This window comes from Mytilus edulis, chromosome 5 (assembly GCF_963676685.1).
Source record: "Mytilus edulis chromosome 5, xbMytEdul2.2, whole genome shotgun sequence".
NCBI classification, from domain to species: domain Eukaryota; kingdom Metazoa; phylum Mollusca; class Bivalvia; order Mytilida; family Mytilidae; genus Mytilus; species Mytilus edulis.
In genome coordinates, this window is record NC_092348.1 from 95,813,406 (window position 1) to 95,837,910 (window position 24,505).

General features: G+C 31.4%; 2 protein-coding genes across 4 annotated transcripts in view; one reads left to right on the plus strand and one right to left on the minus strand.

Moving 5' to 3' along the window:
* LOC139524891 (RAB11-binding protein RELCH homolog) overlaps positions 1–24,505 on the minus strand; it is a 64,102-nt gene that overhangs the window by 17,153 nt on the left and 22,444 nt on the right. For all 3 annotated transcript variants that reach the window (XR_011664875.1, XR_011664876.1, XM_071320045.1), the window contains exons 23-24: positions 24,087–24,150; positions 16,505–16,643 (exon numbers count right to left, since the gene is read on the minus strand). Coding sequence is in view for 1 of the 3 variants with exons in the window: in XM_071320045.1 (XP_071176146.1) it covers positions 16,505–16,643; positions 24,087–24,150 (203 nt within the window). In the remaining 2 variants the exon portion in view is untranslated. The remainder of the gene's footprint in view (positions 1–16,504; positions 16,644–24,086; positions 24,151–24,505) is intronic.
* Positions 1,767–13,234, plus strand: LOC139524899 (growth hormone secretagogue receptor type 1-like). Its single transcript, XM_071320060.1, has 2 exons — positions 1,767–1,895; positions 11,842–13,234. Exon 2 carries the CDS (start codon positions 11,901–11,903, stop codon positions 13,086–13,088), a length of 1,188 nt encoding a protein of 395 aa, XP_071176161.1. The 5' UTR covers positions 1,767–1,895; positions 11,842–11,900; the 3' UTR covers positions 13,089–13,234.

The following is a 24,505-nucleotide window of genomic DNA, read 5'->3' on the forward strand; positions in this document are numbered from 1 at the left end:
GTTTAAAGGTTTCTGCCATTCTATTATTATTCTGTGATCTATAGAATATTGTACCATTACGAATGACATTAGTTTCTACAGCATCTCTAGAATACTTGCTAGGCTTCAAATCATTTGCCCATTACAATCTAGACTTTGTCAACTTAATCTATATGGTATTTACAGCTTCGGAAAAGTGATTGCTCTCAGTTCTGTCACAGTTTTAGATAGTGATTCTATCAAATTCAAATAAATACATAGATTCCAATCTGCTCAATCTTCTGCAGAACAAAGTATCACCGATGAAAATAATTATTCCTATAAAAATAGTGCAGGGGGAAATGAACTATTGGTCAAAATGATGAATCTTTTGTTACAAAATTCTCATCAAAATGAAACAATGCTTTGGTTATTGTTGCGTTAGAATTTTAATCTAGATAATTTTGTAAAACTAAATGTTTAATTAAAATTAGTGTTATCCTTAATAATTATAAAAGTAATAACTGCACGCTATTAATCATAATAAAATGATCAAATATTAGTTTTATTACTCTCAAATAATAACATTTTTTCAACTAGTTGATAATTCCAGTAATTTATTTTTGGATGAAACATGTCTTCTGATTGGCTGACAGTGTTTTGACTATCAGCTCTAGACAATGCAAGGAACTCCTCTACCAAATGAAGTTAACCTATATACTATTAATAGCTGAGTATTTCACTTGACAAAATCGCAGTAAATTGTTTTCAAGCAGTCACTGAACCAGGAAAATGAGGTCTAAATGACAGACAGAAACTTTGTAAAATAAGATATCTGTATACATTAGGTGTGAAGTATTCAGGTCCTCTACCTTATGAAATATAATGCTTTAAATAAATAATTAATGCCCTTGTTGCTGCCGCGGGATAGTAATACCTAGTCTCCCATTCTGCAACTTTCATCGCAGGTGAGACAAACAAAAAACCTAGTGAAAAAGTGACAGTAAGCCATATATTTGTATACATGTTCCATTCGCTTTTACACTCATATGTACCAAGATTTTAGTCAATCTTATAAACCGTAATTGCATATTGTTCAACAGTCTATTATGTCTAAACGGTTAGGATAATTTGTATAATTCATGGATAAGTTAATTGTCACTGGAATCCAGCAAGCAATAATAAATCATCCATAATTTGGAACAATAATTCTAATTTTGTGAATACTATATTCTAGAGAGTAATCACAATCAGATGACTATTGTTTCACTAAACCTTTGGTGACCTTTATCAAATCAAAATTTTCTCCAAAATATGCAGGAAGCATTTGCTAATTGACATGATAAAGTAAAACAACCAATCAAACTTGTATAAGGCAGAATTCAGAGTCTAAAATGTGTATGAAATCTTACATAAAATAAGGGAAGAAACCATGTTTATTACAGATATTAATTAGGAAATTTGCAATTTTTAGGTGAACTATAAACTTAAGTGTACAACACAAAAGAAATTAATTTGCTACAGACATGAACACCACAATTTGCAAAAACTTACATCCCCCCCAAATAAAATCTTGAGTATTCCAATCCTTTGCAAATATGTTTGTATGATCTTTCACGAAAATTTGCCTAAAAAATTCATAAAGAAAACAAAGGCAAGTACTTTTAAATTCAATGTTTATTCAAAAGTAAATTTTGCTTAACAGATTATTAATTACTGTGAAACCTTTTTGATTAGACAAACAATAAGCGTATCAATAATCTGAATACTGTAACTATACTGTAACTATAAACAGTGAGATAAAATATGAAGTGACTATTGGAGAGAATCAGTTTGATGATCGTACATCCTCTGTGATGATCATACATCTTCTGTATCAGTGGAATATTGGAGAGAAACAGTATAATCTGTATCATTGGAATATTGATTCTAGACAGGTTAGTCTACTTATACTTATAATTATTTTGTTTTACTGTTTTATTAAGAATATAACAGACATTTGTAAATTAAAAAATAATTCTGTCCATATTTTCCATTTTTAAATTTAAAAAAGTTGCTGTTATTCAATATTTTATTAAACATCTTTAAGATATGAAAATTAAAGCATTCAAAAATAAAATTTCAACAGTGGATATATGTTTTCCAAATTTTGTAAGTTGAGGGGCATTTGCTTAAAAGTTTTTTCGTGTCAATATTGAAAGGTTTTTTTTTTATGAAAGAAAACAAATTACTTAGATAATTATGGAAATGAAAAGTAAGCTGTAGAGGATACTGGCATTTGTTAATGTGTATTATATCAAATACTATGCAACTCTACCTAAACAAAATGGCAAAATAATAATAACACTGGCAGATTTGTATATCAAATATTCAAACATTGCAAATTATTATCCATTAGCTAAGATCACACCAATATCTAGATTTGGAAGATAAAATGTTTAGTTTGGAAGACAAAATGTTTAGATATGGAAGACAAAATGATTAAATCTGGAAGACAAAAATGTTTAGATTTGGAAGACAAAATGTTAAGATTTGGAAGGCAAAATATTTAGATTTGGAAGGCAAAACGTTCAGATGTGGAAGGCAAAATGTTTAGATTTGAAAGACAAAAATGTTAAGATTTGAAAGACAAAGTGGTGTTGCTTAGCACTTAACTCTTTAATTTTCAATTTTTCTTTTAGAAAAATCAATAGAAGAAGCTATTAAAATACAATATAAGATAAAATATAAAGATATTTTTTTTTTTTTCCCAAATTAAGTACCCAGGGGGGCATACACATATAAGTAATATACTCTTTACAACATAGTTAGGATATCACATGACATAGAGATTAATACATGGCCTTTTCCATATCAGCCTGGGTATCATCCCGAGACTCCCATATCAGCCCGAGACGGAGTCGAGGTGCTGATATGGGTCGAGGGATGATACCCAGGCTGATATGGAAAAGGCCATGTATTAATCGCTTTATCATATACTTCCGACAATAGTTTTATGTAAGGCAAATAAACTAATGCAATAACTAAAACAGTCAAACATTTTATAAAGAAAATTAAAATTATGAATCAAATATACTATAGTTGTCCAACAACAGCATCATTAACTCCTTATATATTTATGGTAACATATTTCCTATAGAGACATTGAAAATTTGGAAGAGTTTTACAATCCTTACTACTCCATGTTTGTTGTACTATAAAATGATTCATAATTGTCAATGGCATTTGTTAGCAAGTATTAAACTATCCCCACAAAAGTTCCCGTAAATTTTGACGTCGTCATAAAAAACATCTGACGTCACAATGGAAAAGTAAACAACCGATACCGGAAACACAGGAACTAACTTGCACGAGAGGCACTATTATGGGTTTTGTGCACGAGATGCACCTGATATGGGTTATCAGCCCGGGTGGGAAATTATGGCTTGTGTACTTCCGCTCATTACACATATGCAAAAGCTATCATATTAATGCTAAGTATATGATAAATTCATATAATACACCTAAAATATTGATATAGAGTGATACAGGCTATTATATGTTAAATAAAAATAAAAGTATTTAAGAGTTGCTACTCCAGAGAATTGGCAACTGTCCTCTCACTTGATTTTATTTGAAGTTATCTTTATTTCATAATATTTTTTCTGGAAATGTATAAATCATACATTTGATTGCTTTAGTAGCAGCAACAGATACTGATATATCAATATATATAAGGCTGATGCTTCAAGTAATATTCTCTAAAGTAGTTCAAAAAACAAAATTAGATTTGTGTTTAAATTAATGAAGATTTTTATTGCAAAGACGTATTTGTCATTTGAAAATAGAAAATAAATGACAAAAAGTGAACACCATAAAACTGTAGATAGAATTGCTATAGAAATGTATCAAAATAGCAGGCTAATTTAAATAAATCTTTAACTACATCCATTTTTGACCTGATCAAGCAACATTGATGAATAAATGACGTTCATTGTGCTTCAATTATATAGCCAGAAGATCATGGCTGAAGATTGCTTTATATAATTATATCCTGTTTTGCATACTTAGCTAGTAGTTACAGTCAGTGCTATAAAAGTTGAAAGATGTCAAATGGATTCAAGATTTTTTTCGGTGTATAGAGCTACATATAGATAGATGTAAAATGGATGAGTTATAAATTTCGTTGCAAAGAGATTTTTGGCAGGAAAAAAATCCTATATTTGATTATAGCATTTTACAGTTACGAGTAGAAAGGTTACAATGTTTCCTAAATTGGCACTAAAAACCTAACATCACCGTATATAGTGTCAATAAATCTAGATCTGTGAGACATTATTACTAGATTGGATGGGATTTAAGTCTACAACACTCTGTTTCTGTACAAATATCAAGGATATACAAGCTTAAACGTAGAATTAAATTAGCTGTTAAAGCCAAATAATTCTTGGTGACAAACGTCTATTTTTTTTGTTGGAAGCCATCAGATTCACATTAAGTTGTATGTTGAGAATTTCCCTAAAATTTACCAGTATACGTCATATAGGGACACCTTGAAGTATAGTATATTGGTAATTGTAATTCCCTATCTCCAGTTTTCCAGACCTCAATTTGTCTATATGGATACTTGATGGTCTTTGAGGGATTCCCCCATCTTCTGTTTTCCAGACCTTAATTCATTTTAATGTATACTTGTTGGTCTTTGATCACAACTTGTCTAGACTTCAGGTCATGAAGAGCTGATCATAAGTTATCAAGATTGATAAAATTCCTGTTGTTGAGAGATTCAGACACACACAGGTTGCTGTCTCATTAAAGGTTATACACATCTCATCACTGATGTTAAACATTAAACTACATGAATGGCTCCAACAGGATCAAATCCCATCTGAGACCATGGGGTTTTGGACAGCTACCTTATGACCAAACTTCTCATTTAAAAAAGGACCTGTTACCTTTAACACAGGTTTACATATACGGAGTGGCTATTTGTCCAGCAAGCCGGACGATTAGTGCCAGGGCTATTTGTCTGGCCATTGCAATGCGCATGTCATATAATGTGAATTCGGAAGTGCGTGTTATATTATCTGCAGTAGCACCAAGGGAGCGCGTGTAATCCGATCACTGATTTTCAATGAAAACAGCGATATCAATATTTGGGATATATTTTGCAGTTTTCGGAATTTGACAATGGAACACGCCGGATAGTATGAACTTCAAAGAATGATATAATTTTATGAAAGGGACTAAAAAAATTGAAATCACAAGGAAAATGGGAAATAAAAGACAATTGAGCGGAGAACTATAGTTTTATAAAATTATTCGACTCACTACAGCTGTGTAAATGGTGGAAAAGATGTTCAAAGCCAGAGTAGTTGAGAAAGGCCTTTACAATTGCATGTCTAACTGAATAAAATTTAGCTTAGTTATATTCCGAAAATGAATCTTGCAAGTAGCCCTTGAAATGGTATATAAGGGGTGTGTGGAGGTTACAAACTTGAAGTGGGGATGTTGGATATAGGATTATTAAAATTGGGGTAATAAAATATACGGGACAACAAAGATGGGATCAGGAGCAAAACAGAAAAGAGGACTTTAGCTCCGACCCCCTCACGTAATTTTTTTTTGGGGGGGGATTATGAATAACTTTATGTCAAGGGATCTATAGTTCTCTTTAACAGCGAAAACATAATAATTTTACCTTTTTCAGCTTGACAAAATCCTTTACGTTAACTTAAAATGCACGAGTCAAACACTATCCAAGTTTGTCTTACAAGTAAATTCTTCTCTCTTCTTATATAAAAAATATGGGATATACAGTATATAGTATATGATTTTCCTCTAAATATTCGTTATCCACATAAGACTTTATACTAGTAAGAAAAAAACAAAAAATTTCAATTACCAATAACAAGGTTAGGCCCTAACAATAAAGATTACAACCATTTGCTACCCCCTGGTGCTGCTGAAGATAATATTACATGTACACACAAATAGTGACATGCACATTGTATTGGCCGGACAAATAGTCCTGGTACTATTCGTCCTGCTAGCCGGACAAATAATGTATAACATTAACCTTTCAAATATGCTTCAAAATTACCTTGTGAGTGGTGACCTAGGTCAATTTTAAATGTGACCTTGAGATTTAAGGAATACCCTATATGAGCAATAAGTGTAAAGTCAATGAAGCATGAAATGTATGTCAGTAACCTAATTTTTTATAAAAGATAGTTATATTTTAAAAGATTCAGTCCTTCACAAGTCAAGAATGGTGACCTATCGGTAGTATTTCTAACTTAAAGTCAGAAATGAAACCTATTCTATAGCAAAAATGCATGAAAAGCAGTTCACAGGTTGATTTATTTTATTTTCCAGAAGTAAATTAAAAGTAACCTAGTTTAGGAATTACATCTTTTCTACATTAAGCCAGCATCATTCAATCAAGTACTCTGAGGTGATCAAGGTATATTCCTGTTCACAAACAGTATCTGCAGAACTACTTGTCTACTTGTAATGTTATGATCTGAAGCTTTGGGTTCTTAATCTACTCTAAAGTATATCTGACAACAATTTTAAGAATAGGATTGCAGCAAATAACGAGTACCAAGTATAATCATAAATTAAATACAGTATTATTGAGTATTTTTCTACTTGTACCAGTATTTTTTTTATTATCTATTATTCTGATTTATAGAGTCGAAAAACTTTTCTAGGACATGGTTAATTCTTCAATGACTCTTATGCTATCAGGATTATATACTCCGATTTAGAACATAACATATTTTATAGATATGACAATTATAAGATGACATTTTGACCTTTAAATATCTTGTAAATGTTTTATGTGTTGTTGGGTTGCCATTCCATTTTAATTTATACATAATGAAAATTTTTGAACAACAATTAAAAATTATGTGGTGATTATGGTCTAAAAGACCTTTTAATTAGAAATTTGACTAAGTATAATTTTCACTTATTCAAAAAAAAAGAAGTAAAGTTAGTGTTGTGAAATAATTTCTTCACAAAATTGATTAACAAAATTCAATCAAAAATTCTCATAGAAATAATCATAAATATTCCCTGGCCAGAAGGCTACATTGTATTTTTTCTGTAGCCTGAGATGGACTAATTATCTCAGACGGAGTACACAGACCCATAAATCATAGCTGTGATGGACAATATCATGTTACGTTTAATTCATAGATGGAGTAATTCCCCTTGACAATTTAATAGAAAATCAATATATTAACAGATTTGAAAATATGAGCAATTAACGTAAAGCAAATAAGTTGTCATATTAATTACAGATTATATCTCAGCTTGATAAAATCTTCTTTTCATCTACAAAAAATACAATATTATTTACATTATATAATGTTGTTGACAATGATGCTTAGAGTAACTAATCTCACCATTCCAGTTTGAGTAAACAAAGCATTAAATGTTGTACCAGGTAACATAAATCTATTGAAGTAACAAAAGAGGCAAAAGATACCAAAAGGGACATTCTAACTCATACATTGTTTGTAAGTCGAAAATAAACTGACATCACCATGGCAATTGTATACAACAGAATACAAAAAACAACATAGAAAATTAAAAACTGACAAGTAATACCATTTTTCTCAAAATAAAAATAAGAATCAACAAATAAACAAGAATGTGTCCATAGTACACTGATGTCCCACTCACACATTCATTTTTGATTTTTGATTTTTTACTTCATCAAAAACTACCTTGACCAAAAACTTTAACCTGAAGAAGGACAGACAGACAGATGAACTGACACACAGACTGAAAACCTAATACACCTAGGTGAGGCATAAAAACGTACTGTAATAATTCAGGACACAACAATTTTGTACCATAAAATAACAACAAATACCTCTCTAAACATATGAAACTAGTTAAGTAGCAAATTACCCTTGGGAAAATTGTCCAATATATAAATTACTCCACTGTTAATTGGAGCATTATTTTGATAATTAGTTTGATAATTGTTATTTTGCAATTATATTCTGGGGAAATATAAAACTATCATATTTTTAATTGGTCAATTTATATTGAGATAATAATTTTTGTTAAGTATCCAAATTATAAACCTAATAACCTAATAACTCATTTTTTTCATGACCTAAATCCAAGATTCCATTTCGATCATTGGCCTTTCAGGTCTTGACTGACAGAAATGACTGTTTTGGAAAACCTTTGCTAATGAAAGTTGTGATTCAATCAAATATCTTCACTCAAATTTTCACTAGTTATTTAAAGGCCCCCCCTTTAAAGTCTGAAGTGCCAGTGTTTTCTACATATCTAATGGCATAAAAACACAAACTTTAAACTAGCTACCATAATCATCATTAACCACTGATGATGATGGTTCAAATTGGTTCAGTAATTTCAGAGGAAAAGATCTTTGAAAATCTTTATGAGGATAACAGACCCCAAAAGATTGTTTTAGCTAACCTGGCCCATATCAGTTTCTGCTTATTGCAGAAAGAAAATTCATAATTAACATAATAAAATAATAAAAAAATGTGCTCTCTATCTTTGACTTTATTTGATATACATTTATAAATTTTATGATTATTTATGTGAGTAATGTGACTTTTAAACATATTTTAAAGCATGAAACAAATATTATGATAAACTCAATCTTCAAATGCATTAAGTAATTATCTTAGAGATTTTATTACTGTCAATCTGTATAAAAACCGTGAAAATTTCCTGTAGTAATCCTTTTATAGACAAATCACATTCAACCATGAGCAAAAATCAGCTGAAATCTATTGCATTACGACACTCAATGACATTAATATCATCTCCAGAAGAATAAAGATTAAGAAGCGAAACATTGTAAAGTAATTAATTTGACAACAATTTAAGCATGGTATGATTTTAACTATGATGAACACTTTAGTCAATGAGGAAGATTAATACGCTACAGATAAAGTCTAAAATGAAAGTAGATCTGTGGAACTCATCAATCCTAATGAGGAAGATTAATACCCTACAGATAAAGTCTAAAATGAAAGTAGATCTATGGAACTCATCAATCCTAATGAAGAAGATTAATACCCTACAGATAAAGTCTAAAATGAAAGTTGATCTATAGAAATCATCAATCCTATTACATTGTACTTAACATCAAAAACTGATAAAACATATAATAACATCATAGAATAACCTTTCACATACTAAAACTGTGATACAGGATCAAAATAGTATTGGATGTATTCCAATTTTTGTGATAATTTTGTGATTTTATCATTTTCTTCTGACTGATTAACTCACAAACTTAATGAAAGTTTGAAAGTTTGTGGTTCAGTAGCCCAGATAACATACAACACATCAGTAACCTCTAAAATGAAAGTGTTAAATCCTTATAATCCTAACATTTATTATTTTTTTCTTTCAATGTAAACTTTCATACAACCCAAGGGTTATTTTGACTTTCCATTGTTTAATAGATGTGTTTTAAGTATTCTATGTTTAGTAGATGTGTTCAGAAGTTTGCTGTTCAACAGATGTGTGTGTGTAATGCCCTGGCACTGTTTAGCATTTTGTTCTTTCTTTTCACTGTTCAATAGATGTGTTCTGGCTAATGGCTTAAGCTTACACTGTTCAACAGATTGTTCTGACTTTCACTGTTCAACAGCTGTGTTCTGACTTTTCACTGTTCAACAGATGTGTTCTGACTTTTCACTGTTCAATATATAGATGTGTTCTGACTTTTCACTGTTCAACAGATGTGTTCTGACTTTTCACTGTTCAATATATAGATGTGTTCTGACTTTTCACTGTTCAATATATAGATGTGTTCTGACTTTTCACTGTTCAATAGATGTGTTCTGACTTTTAACTGTTTAACAGATGTGTTCTGACTTTTTCCTGTATACTAAGTTTTAACTTTTCACTGTTTACAAGAGACTTCATTTTCTTATTCTTGTTCTAAAATATGTTTGTCTGGATATTAATTGTTTAGTGGTAACATTTATCAGATTGTTTCTTAGACACAATCTATCATAATGTGTAGTAATATTAGCAGAAATTTGTTAAAACATCTATAGAGCTGCTGTTTTTTAGTTTGTATCTATACCAAATCTATAAAGCTTTCTTATTGGTTTTCCTATTTGAATTCAAATTAAATGTTAAAGAAAGTAATTTCAATCTGATATTTACTTCCAATTAATTATGTAATAGATTATGTAATAGCAGACAGGAAAACCTCATTTGCAGTTCAAACCCATAATGCAGGCAATGACAAATTATTTAACACAATTTAAATCTTTTCTGATGTTTATTTTTCTATGTCTAATTGTTGAAGCTGATTTAAGCTGCTATTTCTACTCTGATCTGCTTCCAGCTGTGTTATCTGTGATATAAACATAACTTTATGTATCTGCTCGACAGAACAGATCCTTATTCACATTAGATAACTGTAGAAAATAACAATTAACTGGTATTTATCAAAACTGAATTCTTTATCTTATTGATTCTATGGCACTCAAGGTTGTAAAAGTCTTTAGAGAAGGTGGAGTGCTCAGTTAGGTCCATCTCCATAAAACAGTTTTCAAACATTATTGAATTGACTGTCTGGTTCTTGTCCATTGGGAAAGGTAAAATAAGAAACATATACAGTTTTCTGAGAAGTCTAAAAATAAAATCATTGACAACATCTCCTTCATATCACAGGTACAAAAATGCATTTTATATGTAGCATTTATACTTTTAGAATCAGAGTAAAATCATTTCAAAAGCTTAGATTACATTTAGGTTTAAAGGGGGGGACCTGTTTAAGCAGATCTATTTCATTTAACTTTTTAATTGACTGTTTCTCTGAAAGTTTAAATACTGCATGTAACTTTTAGATAATTAGGCCAAATAAAAAAGTATGTGTGGTTCCAGTTCCATCTAAAAAAAGGTTAGGGTAGGTAGGTAGGGATTTTTTTTTATTTTCTGGTTTTTTTTATGAAAAGCGTCCCCATAACATATTAACTGCATATTGACACCTACAGACAAACTGAAATTGTGTTGGCACTTCCAGTTATGAAAGAATATTTACCCACCAGGGTTAATTAGAACTAATTGTTTCTACAGATTTTCTAGATTCCTGTGTTGATTATTTGATTAGTGTTTTGAAGCCAAAAATGTGAAAAGATTTATAATGACCTACCAGGAACTTGGTTAATAGACAACAAATGTGGATGAGTTATCTAAAGTATTCTCTTTCTAAGCAAGACACATTACTTATATCATTTATCAATATAGTTGTTATCTCTTTCAGAAGTTTCAACTCATCACATTTTTGAGTACCTAGTATAAGGAAAAACAACAAAACTCAAAAGCCTTTTCTCCCCATACAGTGTACTTTTAATCCATTCAAATATTTTCTGTCACATCACGATTTTATTTAAAAAATAGAGTTAACTCCCTTTTAAAATAAGCAAAGATATCTAAAAGGATAACAGGTGGATGTAAAAATAACATGCTACCCTGAAACTGGACAAATAGCATTGTATCATTGCAAAAATCCATCTTGAGGAATGGTATAGTGCATATGAAACTTTTTAATTCTAAAAAAAAATGTTCATGAAGCAATTCATTGGTTCCAAAAAGTTTTAAAGTTTTATGGTGAGAATCATGGTAACCACAAAGGTTATAAATGTATAAATCAGTTTTATGTTGTCACAAGAAGAAATTCCTACACAGGTAAAATAGTTCTGTGTCATAGTTAAGGAAATCTAAAAACAGTTTGAGCTGGACATAATTTTGAGTGCATATTTTTTTTATAAACTATATAAGGTTTGAACTTTCATATATTTAAGAAAGTCCTTTGCTCACACATTAGTTAACCATCAAAATGAAATTTATTGCTAAATAACATTTTCTCTATTGCAGGAAAATAAAGATCAATGCAGGAAAATGAACATTCTGATTTAGTGACATTAACATAGAAGATGTGGAACACTACTTTGTCATATGATTATCCATTGCCGATGAACGATGACCAAATGTATGCTGATTATTGGGAACAGTACTTTAAAAAACAAGATGAGTTTAAGAACATAGAGAGTGGACTCAGTCGGTATTTATATGTTGTGTTTCTACTTGTTGGAACAATTGGAAATCTTTCATGTGTGTATGGCCTTTCACAGTATTGTAGGACTGCATGGTCTGTTTGTTTCTATCTAGTTCTATCAATGTTGTTTGGATTAATAGAATTGTATATTTACTGTGGAAACTTGTGGTTCCTGTCGTTAACAGACAAGAATCTAACATTGGAGATCAACATCTTGTCTAATGCCGTGTGTAAAGTGTATAATTTTGTCACTACTGTCCTTTTGTACTTCAACTCTTGGGTCATAGTGGCTATATCCGTAGAAACAATGATAACCATTGTGTATCCACAACGTATGTATAAAATGTGTACAGTTGAACGAGCAAGGTCAATAGTACTTTTAATCACAGTTTTAGTCGTTTGTTTGAATCTTCATTATTTCTGGACTATAGGATTATCCCTTCCAGAGACAAATCCAGATGTTGACCGTCGAATGTGCCATAATAACTACCAGCCACAACTTTCTGACGAGATCACTTTAATTGTTCCACTTTTGGAATTTTTATTGGATAACATTATTCCCTTCATAATGGTAACTGTTTTCATCTGTATGACTTTAGTAACAATGATATCAAAAGACATTAAATTTGACCTAAAAAAGTACATAGTTGACATAAATACATTGATTCAGTTAAGAAAACCAACTGTTATCATGTTAGTATGGTTTGCCATCTTAAAGGCATGTCACTGTACAGAACAAACTATACGTTTCATACAAAGTCGAACGACAATCGGCCTTATATGGGAAATACAATACATAGGCATGTTTAATGTCACACTGACTTATTTTTTCATTAGCTTCAAACCATTGATATTTATTGTAATGTGCAAGCAGCTTCGACAAGACATAAAAAAAGGATTATGTAATATTATGAAATGTCTTTGTCGATGGGATTCTTGTGGACAGAGTCGATATAAATCTTATATTACCCCAGAGAACTTGTCTCCAACAGCTGGATCTCTAATGGCAGTAGACAAACAGTCCAATGGGGACCTCTTGCCAAAAATTAAATGTACAAATGTATAATTCTGTCCAAATCAAGTTCTGTGTATAGATAAACTGTTTGATGCTTGATATCTATCAAGGATCAATTCTATACGAGGATCAACACCTTACAGACAATGTAAAAGTGCGTAATTCTGTCCAGATCAAGTTCTGTATATGGATAAACTGTTTGATGATTAATATATATCAAGGACCGGTTCTGTACAAGGATCAACACCTTACAGACAATGTACAAGTGTATAATTCTGTTCAGATCAAGTTCTGTATATGGATAAACTGTTTGATGCTTAATATCTATCAAGGATCAATTCTATATGAGGATCAACACCTTACAGACAATGTAAAAGTACGTAATTCTGTCCAGATCAAGTTCTGTATATGGATAAACTATTTGCATAAATATCAAGGATCCATCCTGAACTAGGTTAAACATCTTACAGGCAATGAATGAATGAAAAGACCTTATCTATGTTTGGATAACAAGATGACAGCAAAATATACAAATATGTATTAATTTCTATCATATAATTGTTAAATTCTGGAATTGATGTTTGAGAAATGGTGCAGAAAAGGGGCATTGGATGGGCCAAATTTTTGGCTGTTAATTCTGATATAGGAAAAAGCAATGCAATGAATTAACAGTAGAACAGACAAGTTAGTTCTGTCAAGATCAAGTCTCGGATCAAGTACAATATAGAGATGAACAAATGGTGGAAAATATGTAAAATGCATAATTCTGTTTGGTATGAATCTGAACAGAGACAAACTACTGAAGTTTCTAATTCTGTGTAGGTGATATTCTGAACATGTTTGAACAACTGATGGGTCAATATCATATATGAAGTTTAAATCTGTTCAAGAGTTACTCTGAACAGAGAAGAACTATAAGGGATACAATGCTACTAATGATATATTATTATTCTATCATGGTCAGTATCTGTACCAGTAGAAAATGCTCATAAATAAATGACAGTTACTAAGAGTCTGTTAATTTAAATTAACAACATGGTCTGCAAATGCTAAATTATACACAGCTAGCTCTTGGGAGAAATATAGACTCCTACACTGCAACAAGTGTATTACGATATTTCTCCATTCGAGACAGTTAAATTTTATTATTTAAAAACGGAGGCTTGCCAAGCTCTTTAAATAATAAAATTTAACTGTCGAGAGTGGAGAAATATCGTATAACACGAGTTATAGTGTCGGAATCTGTTTCTCTAATGATTTTTATCCTTCTTTTACAAAGATTTTCAGAAACTTGTGTTCTTTATATGCCACGTCATCAGGCATTGTCGCCTTTTTTCATCACGTCACAATAGGAAAATTCAGAAGAGAACAAAACATTTAGACGACATAATCAAATTTCGACTAATCATTTGCAGAGAACAGATTTTTCACTAGTGAGGAGAAATATTTTTCTCACACCGATCGAGAAATGTGAAAATAGCACAAAAATTGGAGAATAAACAATTTAAAATGATGTATACTGAGTGAGTGGATTCATTGCAATTCATTTGATACAAATTTTGATTGATTTCTTGGGTAATTGTCTAAATGTTCAACGAATACTAGTATTGTCTGTCAGCTTGTATGTGACTTTAACAACACCACAGACATGACAGAGTCAAATATCCACTAAAGTTAAAACCACAAAAATAATTGAAGTCAACTACTTCGTTTTGCAATGTACACTTATTAAATTTTCTGCATTTTCACACATAAATTTGGCTACAAAAAAATAAAACAAGCATGAATGTGCACTAAAATTAACTATATACGGATTTAAATTGGTTTTCCGTGTGAGTGTTTAAACAGCTTGACTGTAAATGATCTGACAGCAAATGTAATAATAGAAAACCAAGGAGTTTCTAGAGAAAACTAAATGTTTGATAATAGTTCTATTGTCCCAATGAGGATTAAACTAATGCATATACTTATCTAATTAAATACCAATAAATCCAGAGAACTGAAGTTATTGATTAATGCTTATGACAGCGTTATAAGAACAGTATAAACCATCAGGGATTTCAGTATATACATTACACAGAAGTAAAATGTTGACACTTATAACAGTACAGATACAACAGGGTTGTTGGCCTCAATATTTGAATCTAAGCACAAGAAAAATTTATGTTCAACTAAATTTCTGTCCCAATTTTCAAAACCAAATGAAGCTGATAAGATCCATCTCCAACTACTGGAATCACTTAACACATATACACATTCCCATTGCTCTGATATAAATCTGACAAAATGTACTCTAATTGGTTCAAATGGAAAATATATCAAATTATACCATATTTTGATATGTCTATTATTTAGTTTTATTATCAGTTACAGCATGGTTGCAAGCATGCCTTAAAGGCTGGGTTGATTCAAGCAGTGTTAATAAACTGCTGACACAGACATATGTTTGCCTGCGTGGTATTTTGGTAGTAAAAAATGCAAATATTATCAATTACCATAAGTGGTTCTCCTTAAACTGACCTTATCACAAATAATAACATCTAAACTCAATTACAGAAGACCATGCTCGAGGGGTCAGGGCAAAGTAATCTCCATGGAAATGGCACATACCAAATATCATACATTAATCATTAAAATGGTTCCCCATAAAACCTGGCAGGCAACCTTGCAACCTTGCCATCTATACATAAGGAAGGAATTACTTGTGAAAACCATGTCTTCTAAAGATTTAAGATAACTGTGGTCTATTCCATATATATTCCTTGATTTTCTATCAATTAAATATTAATCAACCTTCCAATCAAGTAAGATCACAATTTGTTTTCTTATCTTAACAAATAAATGTTTTCAACCATCTTAAAGATAAGTGAATTCTGTAGTTACTTTGATGTCCCCTTAGGACATACACGAATCTGCTGCAGTGTGAGTGACGTCCCATAAGGACATACAGGAGTCTGCTTTCTGTTTTATTCATCAGACTGACAACAAATCATTTAATTACTAACAGACATATAACAGTCAATACAAATATATGCAATTTAATAACAAAAATTTATCCACTACTTTATATTGACAGTTTTTATTTAATAATTCTAATTACATAACAACTGCTATCCCAAAAGAGACAAAATTGATTCATTTCAGTCTATTTGACTTTTTATATAAAGCAAATAACAAACAGACTTAATATACCATGTCATATTTTCATTAAACGTAGTGACACAATCTTCAAAAGAAGACATATATTGAGAGAATATGATAAGATTTATTTGCCATGTGATGTGAAAGGGACAGACAAATTTTTCTGCGTTTTCCAGTACATCACACATATCAGTTTTGATTTGATTCCTATCATTTTAACAAATCCTACCAACTGTCAATTTATCAGCTGATTCAGAACAATATGTTTAGTGCAATTATTACTTAAGTATGGATCAATTCTAGGTTTATGTACATGTTCTACTTACATTCTTCCCTAAACTTTGGTTCTGTGTTAGGTCCCACTCTTGCTAGGGTATGGATTAGTTCTAGGTGAACCTTATGTTCGTCCCGGTATGCAGAGTCATCCATGAAGGTTAAAAATTGCATATAAGCTCTGTCTAACATCTGAAAAAGGACATATGATGGTATGAACCTAAAATGGCTAAATTCTGTATTACATTAAATAGGAGTGAGTGATTGATGTTTTAATACCAGAGGTGGATTAAACCTGGTTTTATAGCTAGCTAAACCTCTCACTTGTATGGAAAGGATCAGCACTATTAACAGATATATATTTTAGAATTCGTTTTCATTCTGTTGTCAAGTCATTTGACCATGCTATTAAAACCTACTTAAAAAGCTGCTTAAAATTTAAATATACTGTAGGAATATTGTTCTGAGTACTAATTAATTCCCTATAAAATCAGATGTAAATGGTGAACTGATCAGTAACAATCTCCTTCAGTTGCCAATAATATAAAATATTCACAATAATTGACCATAATCAACTTTCTCTCTGTGGACACAACAATGTTTTTACTTCCTAATAGGTTTTGACATCAGTTCTGTTTGACCTTTGTTTGAGCTTTATTGATTATTATTGAATGTTAGGTTGAAATAAGGTGAAGGAACATAAAAGTCAGTAAATATATTATATAAAGGTTTAACAATGCCTATCTATACTGTTTGCAGATGTCAATTTAAATTACAATGCTTGAACAATGTAATACAAAACTAGAGGCTCTAAAGAGCCTGTGCCGCTCACCTTGGTCTATGTGAATATTAAAGGAAGCAGATGGATTCATGACAAAATTGTGTTTTGGTGATGGTGATGTGTTTGTACATCTTACTTTACTGAACATTCTTGCTGCTTAAAATTATCTCTATCTATAATGAACTTGGCCCATTAGTTTCAATGGAAAATGTTAGTAAAAATTTACAAATTTTATGAAAATTGTTAAAAATTGACTATAAAGAACAATAACTCCTAAGGGGGTCAATTGACCATTTCGGTCATGTTGACTTATTTGTAAATCTTACTTTGCTGAACATTATTGTTGTTTACAGTTTATCTCTATCAATAATAATATTCAAGATAATGACCAAAAACAGCAAAATTTCCTTAAAACTAACAATTCAGGGTCAGCAACCCAACAACGGGTTGTCCGATTCATCTAAAAATTTCAGAGCAGATAAATGTTGACCTGATAAACAATTTTATCCCATGTCAGATTTGCTCTAAATGCTTTGGGTTTTGAGTTATAAGCCTAAAACTGCATTTTACCCCATGTTCTATTTTTAGCCATGGCGGCCATCTTGGTTGGATGGCCGGGTCACCGGACACATTTTTAAACTACTAACCCAAAAGATGATTGTGGCCAAGTTTGGATTTATTTGGCCAAGTAGTTTCAGAGGAGAAGATTTTTGTAAAAGATTACTAAGATTTACGAAAAATGGTTAAAAATTGACTATAAAGGGCAATAACTCCTAAAGGGGTCAACTGACCATTTCAGTCATGTTGACTTATTTGTAAATCTTACTTTGGTGAACATTATTGCTGTTTATAGTTTATCTCTATCTATAATAATATTCAAGATAATAACCAAAAAGAGCAAAATTTCCTTAAAATTACTTATTCAGGGCCAGCAACCCAACAACGGGTTGTCCGATTCATCTGAAAATTTCAGGGCAGATAGATCTTGAACTGATAAACAATTTTACCTCAGTCAGATTTGCTCTAAATGCTTTGGGTTTTGAGTTATAAGCCAAAAACTGCATTTTACTACATGTTCTATTTTTAGCCATGGCAGCCATCTTGGTTTGATGGCCGGGTCACCGACACATTTTTCAAACTACTAACACAAAAGATGATTGTGGCCAAGTTTGGATTAATTTGGGCCAGTAGTTTCAGAGGAGAAGATTTTTGTAAAATATTACTAAGATTTACGAAAAATGGTTAAAAATTGACTATAAAGGGCAATAACTCCTAAAAGGGTCAACTGATCATTTCAGTCATGTTGACTTATTTGTAAATCTTACTTTGGTGAACATTATTGCTGTTTATAGTTTATCTCTATCTATAATAATATTCAGACAATAACCAAAAAGAGCAAAATTTCCTTAAAATTACTTATTCAGGGCCAGCAACCCAACAACGGGTTGTCCGATTCATCTGAAAATTTCAGGGCAGATAGATCTTGAACTGATAAACAATTTTACCTAGTCAGATTTGCTCTAAATGCTTTTGGTTTTGAGTTATAAGCCAAAAACTGCATTTTACTACATGTGACTTATTTGTAAATCTTACTTTGCTGAACATTATTGCTGTTTACTGTTTATCTCTATCTATAATAATATTCAAGATAATAACCAAAAACAGCAAAATTTCCTTAAAATAACTAATTCAGGGGCAGCAACCCAACAACGGGTTGTCCAATTCATCTGAAAATATTAGGGCAGATAGATCTTCACCTGTTTAACAATTTTACCCCATGTTAGATTTGCTCTAAATGCTTTGGTTTTTGAGTTATAAGCCAAAAACCACATTTTACCCCTATGTTCTATTTTTAGCCATGGTGGCCATCTCGGTTGGTTGACCGGGTCACCAGACACATTTTTCAAACTAGATACCCCAATGATGATTGTGGCCAAGTTTGGTTTAATTTTGCCCAGTAGTTTCAGAGGAGAAGATTTTTGTAAAAGATTACTAAGATTTACGAAAAATGGTTAAAAATTGACTATAAAGGGCAATAACTCCTAAAGGGGTCAACTGACCATTTCAGTCATGTTGACTTATTTGTAAATCTTACTTTGGTGAACATTATTGCTGTTTACAGTTTATCTCTATCTATAATAATATTCAAGATAATGAACAAAAACAGTAAAATTTCCATAAAATTACCAATTCCGGGGCAGCAACCCAACAACGGGTTGTTCGATTCATATGAAAATTTCAGGGCAGATAGATCTTGACCTGATGAACAATTTAACCTCATGTTAGATTTTCTCTAAATGCTTTGGTTTTTGAGTTATAAGCCAAAAACCACATTTTACCCCTGTGTTCTATTTTTAGCCATGGCGGCCATTTTGGTTGGTTGACCGGGTCACCGGACACATTTTTTAAACTAGATACCCCAATGATGATTGTGACCAAGTTTGGTTAAATTTGGCCCAGTAGTTTCAGAGGAGAAGATTTTTGTAAAAGTTAACGCCGGACGCCGGACGCCAGATGCAGAGTGATGGGAAAAGCTCACTTGGCCCTTCGGGCCAGGTGAGCTAAAAGCAAGTAAGCCAACCAAAGTTTTACTCTGCAAGCATTAGGAAAATAGCTCTAAAACTGTTTCTACCTGTAGTTGTATTGAAGACTAGCTAAGCTGATTATCTTGGCATTATAAGATGTGTTTTGATACACAGTATTTTACATCTGTTTTGTGAATAGTAACACCAACCCTGCCACCTTAGGATGTTATGTTAATTAACATTTTTCTATTTCTTCAGATTAATGATCTCTGTTTACATAGTAGAACAGTAACTTTGCAATATAATGTTTTTTGAGCAATCATACAAAAAGTTCATGTAAGATTACAAAGTGCACCAGTCATCCTAAATGGATTTTTTAAAGCTTATATATGATAACAAAGTACAGCAGTAAAACAACACAGAATTTTGTAATGCTTCACAACATGAAGTCAGGTTAGACCAGGTGCTCCGCAGGGCGCAGCTTTATACGACCGCAGAGGTCGAACCCTGAACAGTTGGGGCAAGTATGGACAAAACATTCAAGCATGATACAGCTCTGAATTTGGATTGTGATCAAATTTTTGACATTACATGTTTTTTTTTTACACAAAACAAATGCCAAGATTTTACAAATCAATTAAAGATTTCTCCTTCAAACTTTTTAAATCTAAAATTAAATAGTTGACACAGCATAGGTTTCTGACACAGAATGAATGTGGTCTAAAGAACTTAAAAGGTTTTTTTTGCCTTTTAGCAAATCACTATGCTGTTGAATATTAATCCTCTCAAAAAAATGTTTGAAGAAATTTTCTTTTTATTTATGAAATCTGAAATGAGAAAAATTTACCCCCCCCCCTTTTTTTTCACATCCCCGTTTCCCTTTTTCAAAACTGATATCAATTCAAATTTCTAATGGAGTTTGCAACAATAACTACTCATTTAAATACATCATAAAATATTAAGATGTAAAAAAACTGCTTGTTATCACTGAATGGTAAAGATTATTTAAATTTATCAGTTGGTAGTAAAAAGTGTATATACATTGTATATTGTATATAACAAAGATTTAAGTTGATTCTGGACAAAGAAAGATAACTCCAATTAAAAAAAATTCTTGCTATTGCACAAATAGGATATTTCTTGCTTACTATTCTGGACAAAGAAAGATAACTCTAATTAAAAAAAAATTTGCTATTTCACAATATTGTGCAATTAGATATTTCTTGCCATTGCACAATACTGTGCAATTGAAAAGACTTGCTATTGCACAATACTTAATATAATAATTTTAGATCCTGATTTGGACCAACTTGAAAACTGGGCCCATAATCAAAAATCTAAGTACATGTTTAGATTCAGCATATCAAAGAGGCCCAAGAATTCAATTTTTGTTAAAATCAAACTTAGTTTAATTTTGGACCCTTTGGACTTTAATGTAGAATTTGAAATTTGAAAACAGGACCAAAAATGAAGAATCTACATACACAGTTAGATTTGGCATATCAAAGAACCCCAAGGATTCAATTTTTGATGAAATCAAACAAAGTTTAATTTTGGACCCTTTGGACCTTAATGTAGACCAATTTGAAAACTGGACCAAAAAAACTTCAATAATCAAGAATCTAAGTACATTTTTAGATTCAACATATCAAAGAACCCAACCGATTCATTTTTTGTCAAAATCAAACTAAGTTTAATTTTGGACCCTTTGGACCTTAATGTAGACCAATTTGAAAACGGGACCAAAAGTTGAGAATCTACATATACAGTTAGATTCGGCATATCAAAGAACCCCAATTATTCAATTTTGATGAAATCAAACAAAGTTTAATTTTGGACCCTTTGGGCCCCTTTTTCCTAAACTGTTGGGACCAAAACTCCCAAAATCAATACCAACCTTCCTTTTATGGTCATAAGCCTTGTGTTTAAATTTCATAGATTTGTATTTACTTATACTAACATTATAGTGCGAAAACCAAGAAAAATGCTTATTTGGGTCCCTTTTTGGCCCCTAATTCCTAATATGTTGGGTCCTAAACTCCCAAAATAAATACCAACCTTCCTTTTGTGGTCATAAACATTGTATTTAAATTTCATAGATTTCCATTTACTTAACCTAAGGTTATTGTGCAAAAACCAAGAAAAATGCTTATTTGGGCCCTTTATTGGCCCCTTATTCCTAAACTATTGAAACCAAAACTCCCAAAATCAATCCCAATCTTTCTTTTGTGGTCATAAACCTTGTGTCAAAATTTCATAGATTTCTATTAACTTAAACTAAAGTTATGGTGCGAAAACCAAGAAAATGCTTATTTGGGCCCTTTTTGGCCCCTTATTCCTAAAATGTTGGGACCAAAACTCCCAAAATCAATACCAACCTTCCTTTTATGGTCATAAACCTTGTGTTAAAATTTCATAGATTTCTATTCACTTTTACTAAAGTTAGAGTGCGAAAACTAAAAGTATTCGGACGCCGGACGACGACGACGACGACGACGACGACGACGCAGACGCCAATGTGATAGCAATATACGACGAAAATTTTTTCAAAATTTGCGGTCGTATAATAATTAATCAGAGAAGACAAATCAATCAGCATCCATCAAACCTGGTAAATCATTTAACATTAAAACAATAAAACATTTCTGACAAGTAATTATAAACTAGCATGTTAACAGAGGGCTATAATCATCTTGTTATAGTAAACAAAGTAAAATGGTGGATAAGGTAGTTAAAGTAAAACTGATGAAAGCATGAATTAAATTGGACGTATTATGGATTTGGTAAACAGGTCTTAATAATAAAATTAAAATAAAATTAAAATAATATTAAATCTGGTTTATCTCTGTTTTCTGCATTTGCATAATTTGCATTTGTACCAATTTGACATTCACATTATTTACGTAATATCATTTATAAATTGAATAAAAGATCCTTCCAACAAATTCTACCAAAACTTCAATTTACAAAATTTTGCAAACAATACCAATTAGTTGACCTAGCCAAAATTCCAATCTGGGAACAAATTTTAATCCTTCCATGAAAATAAACATTTAAACCTTATTTGGCATTTACTTTGAAAATTTGACCTTTTAGTCTTTCCATGTCACTGCAATATTTATAACTTATATTGGTTGCATCTACAGTCCTCTTTACAAATAAAGAAAAATAATTTTAACTTAAGCCCACCCCACAATTAATATTAGTTATTTCTTGTAATTAATTGATTTGTACCTGCATAAGAAAACAAAAACTAAGTATGAAAGCCTTTCTTTTTAAAGGAATGAAATTGAGAAAGGAAATGGGGAATGTGTCAAAGAGACAACAAACTGACCATAGAGTAGACAACAGCCGTAGCCCATATGATAAGTGAATTTCAAGATTGAGCTACATGCACAGTTAATGCAGACTTTATTGACATGTCCCACATAAACTTTGCCTAGTTTGAGGGACATGGACATGCCCCCACCCCCTACCCCTCTTATTTTCTTAAAAGACCATTGACTTAATGATGCTAGTTTCTAATTCATGTGTATTGTATTGTCATAAAACAGCCCATATTTATTTAACAAAAGTATTCTACTTTCCAGTAAATAGCTAAAAGTTAACATTTTAACAACTTTGTAAAACTGCTATTTTTTTGGGCCAAAAAGGGGTCTTACTGGGGGCCTACTCCTTTGTATTGATCAAAATAAACTTGAATCATCATCTTGAAGCCTTATGTTTTTGATAGATGCACAGACAGAGCAGTGTATATAGGTATTTGATTTTTTTCTTCAAAAGACCAATTTATTTCACATATAGAACCTTGTGAAAGAACAGCAACTGTGTATATTATAATCTAGGTAGGACATGACATTGATTTATAATTGACATAACATAAGGGATAAGTGAAACTGCATTCGACTAATCACTAATGATACCCTACACACCCAGAAAGTTGTTGAGTGATGAATCTGAAAACACATCACATGGCTCAGTTGACTTATATGAACCCGGAAAAACAAATTTCAGAAATCGTTATGATGTAGTTCCTGAGAAAGATGCAACGAAAAATATTCATGGGACGGATGCACACATGGATGGATGGACAGACTACGGACAGACAAAGGTAAAACAGTATACCCCACCTTTTGAATGTGGGGGTATAAAAAGAGACAAAGACATCATGATATGAACCTGCCACTCATAAACATTCATTCTTGGTTCAAATTGACAAATTATCTACTACTAATATTAACTCACTATACAATATTTTGAAGCTATAGAAGCATGCACTGCCTTTCTTTCTAGAGAAAGTTTCAAACACATATACACATATACACTCACCTCTCTGACAGTAACATTTTCTATTATTGCACCAAGTGCTGGAATAGTTGATGTCCTTACTAATCTGAAATTAACATTTAAAATTATTAATCTTACGCATTTATATTCACTTAATTTTCTATTCAAATTATTATAAAACCTTGTTTGAATTAATTGACTGATAATTTGTGATGCAGAAACCCTTTTTTTTCAAACATAAATAAGAATAAAAAATGCCTTTTTATTTTTGTCATAAAAACAAATGTCTCAACTTTTTTAATGTCTGAAAAATTTGATGAATACTAACTGAAGGTGCCAGTACTTCATAATAGCAAAGACTAAATCAAATAACATGTAATGTACAGTCCACCTGAGTACCTCCTTTAACACCACCCCACATCCGGCATAAGTGCTGATAAATTAAGAATGTGGAAAATCTT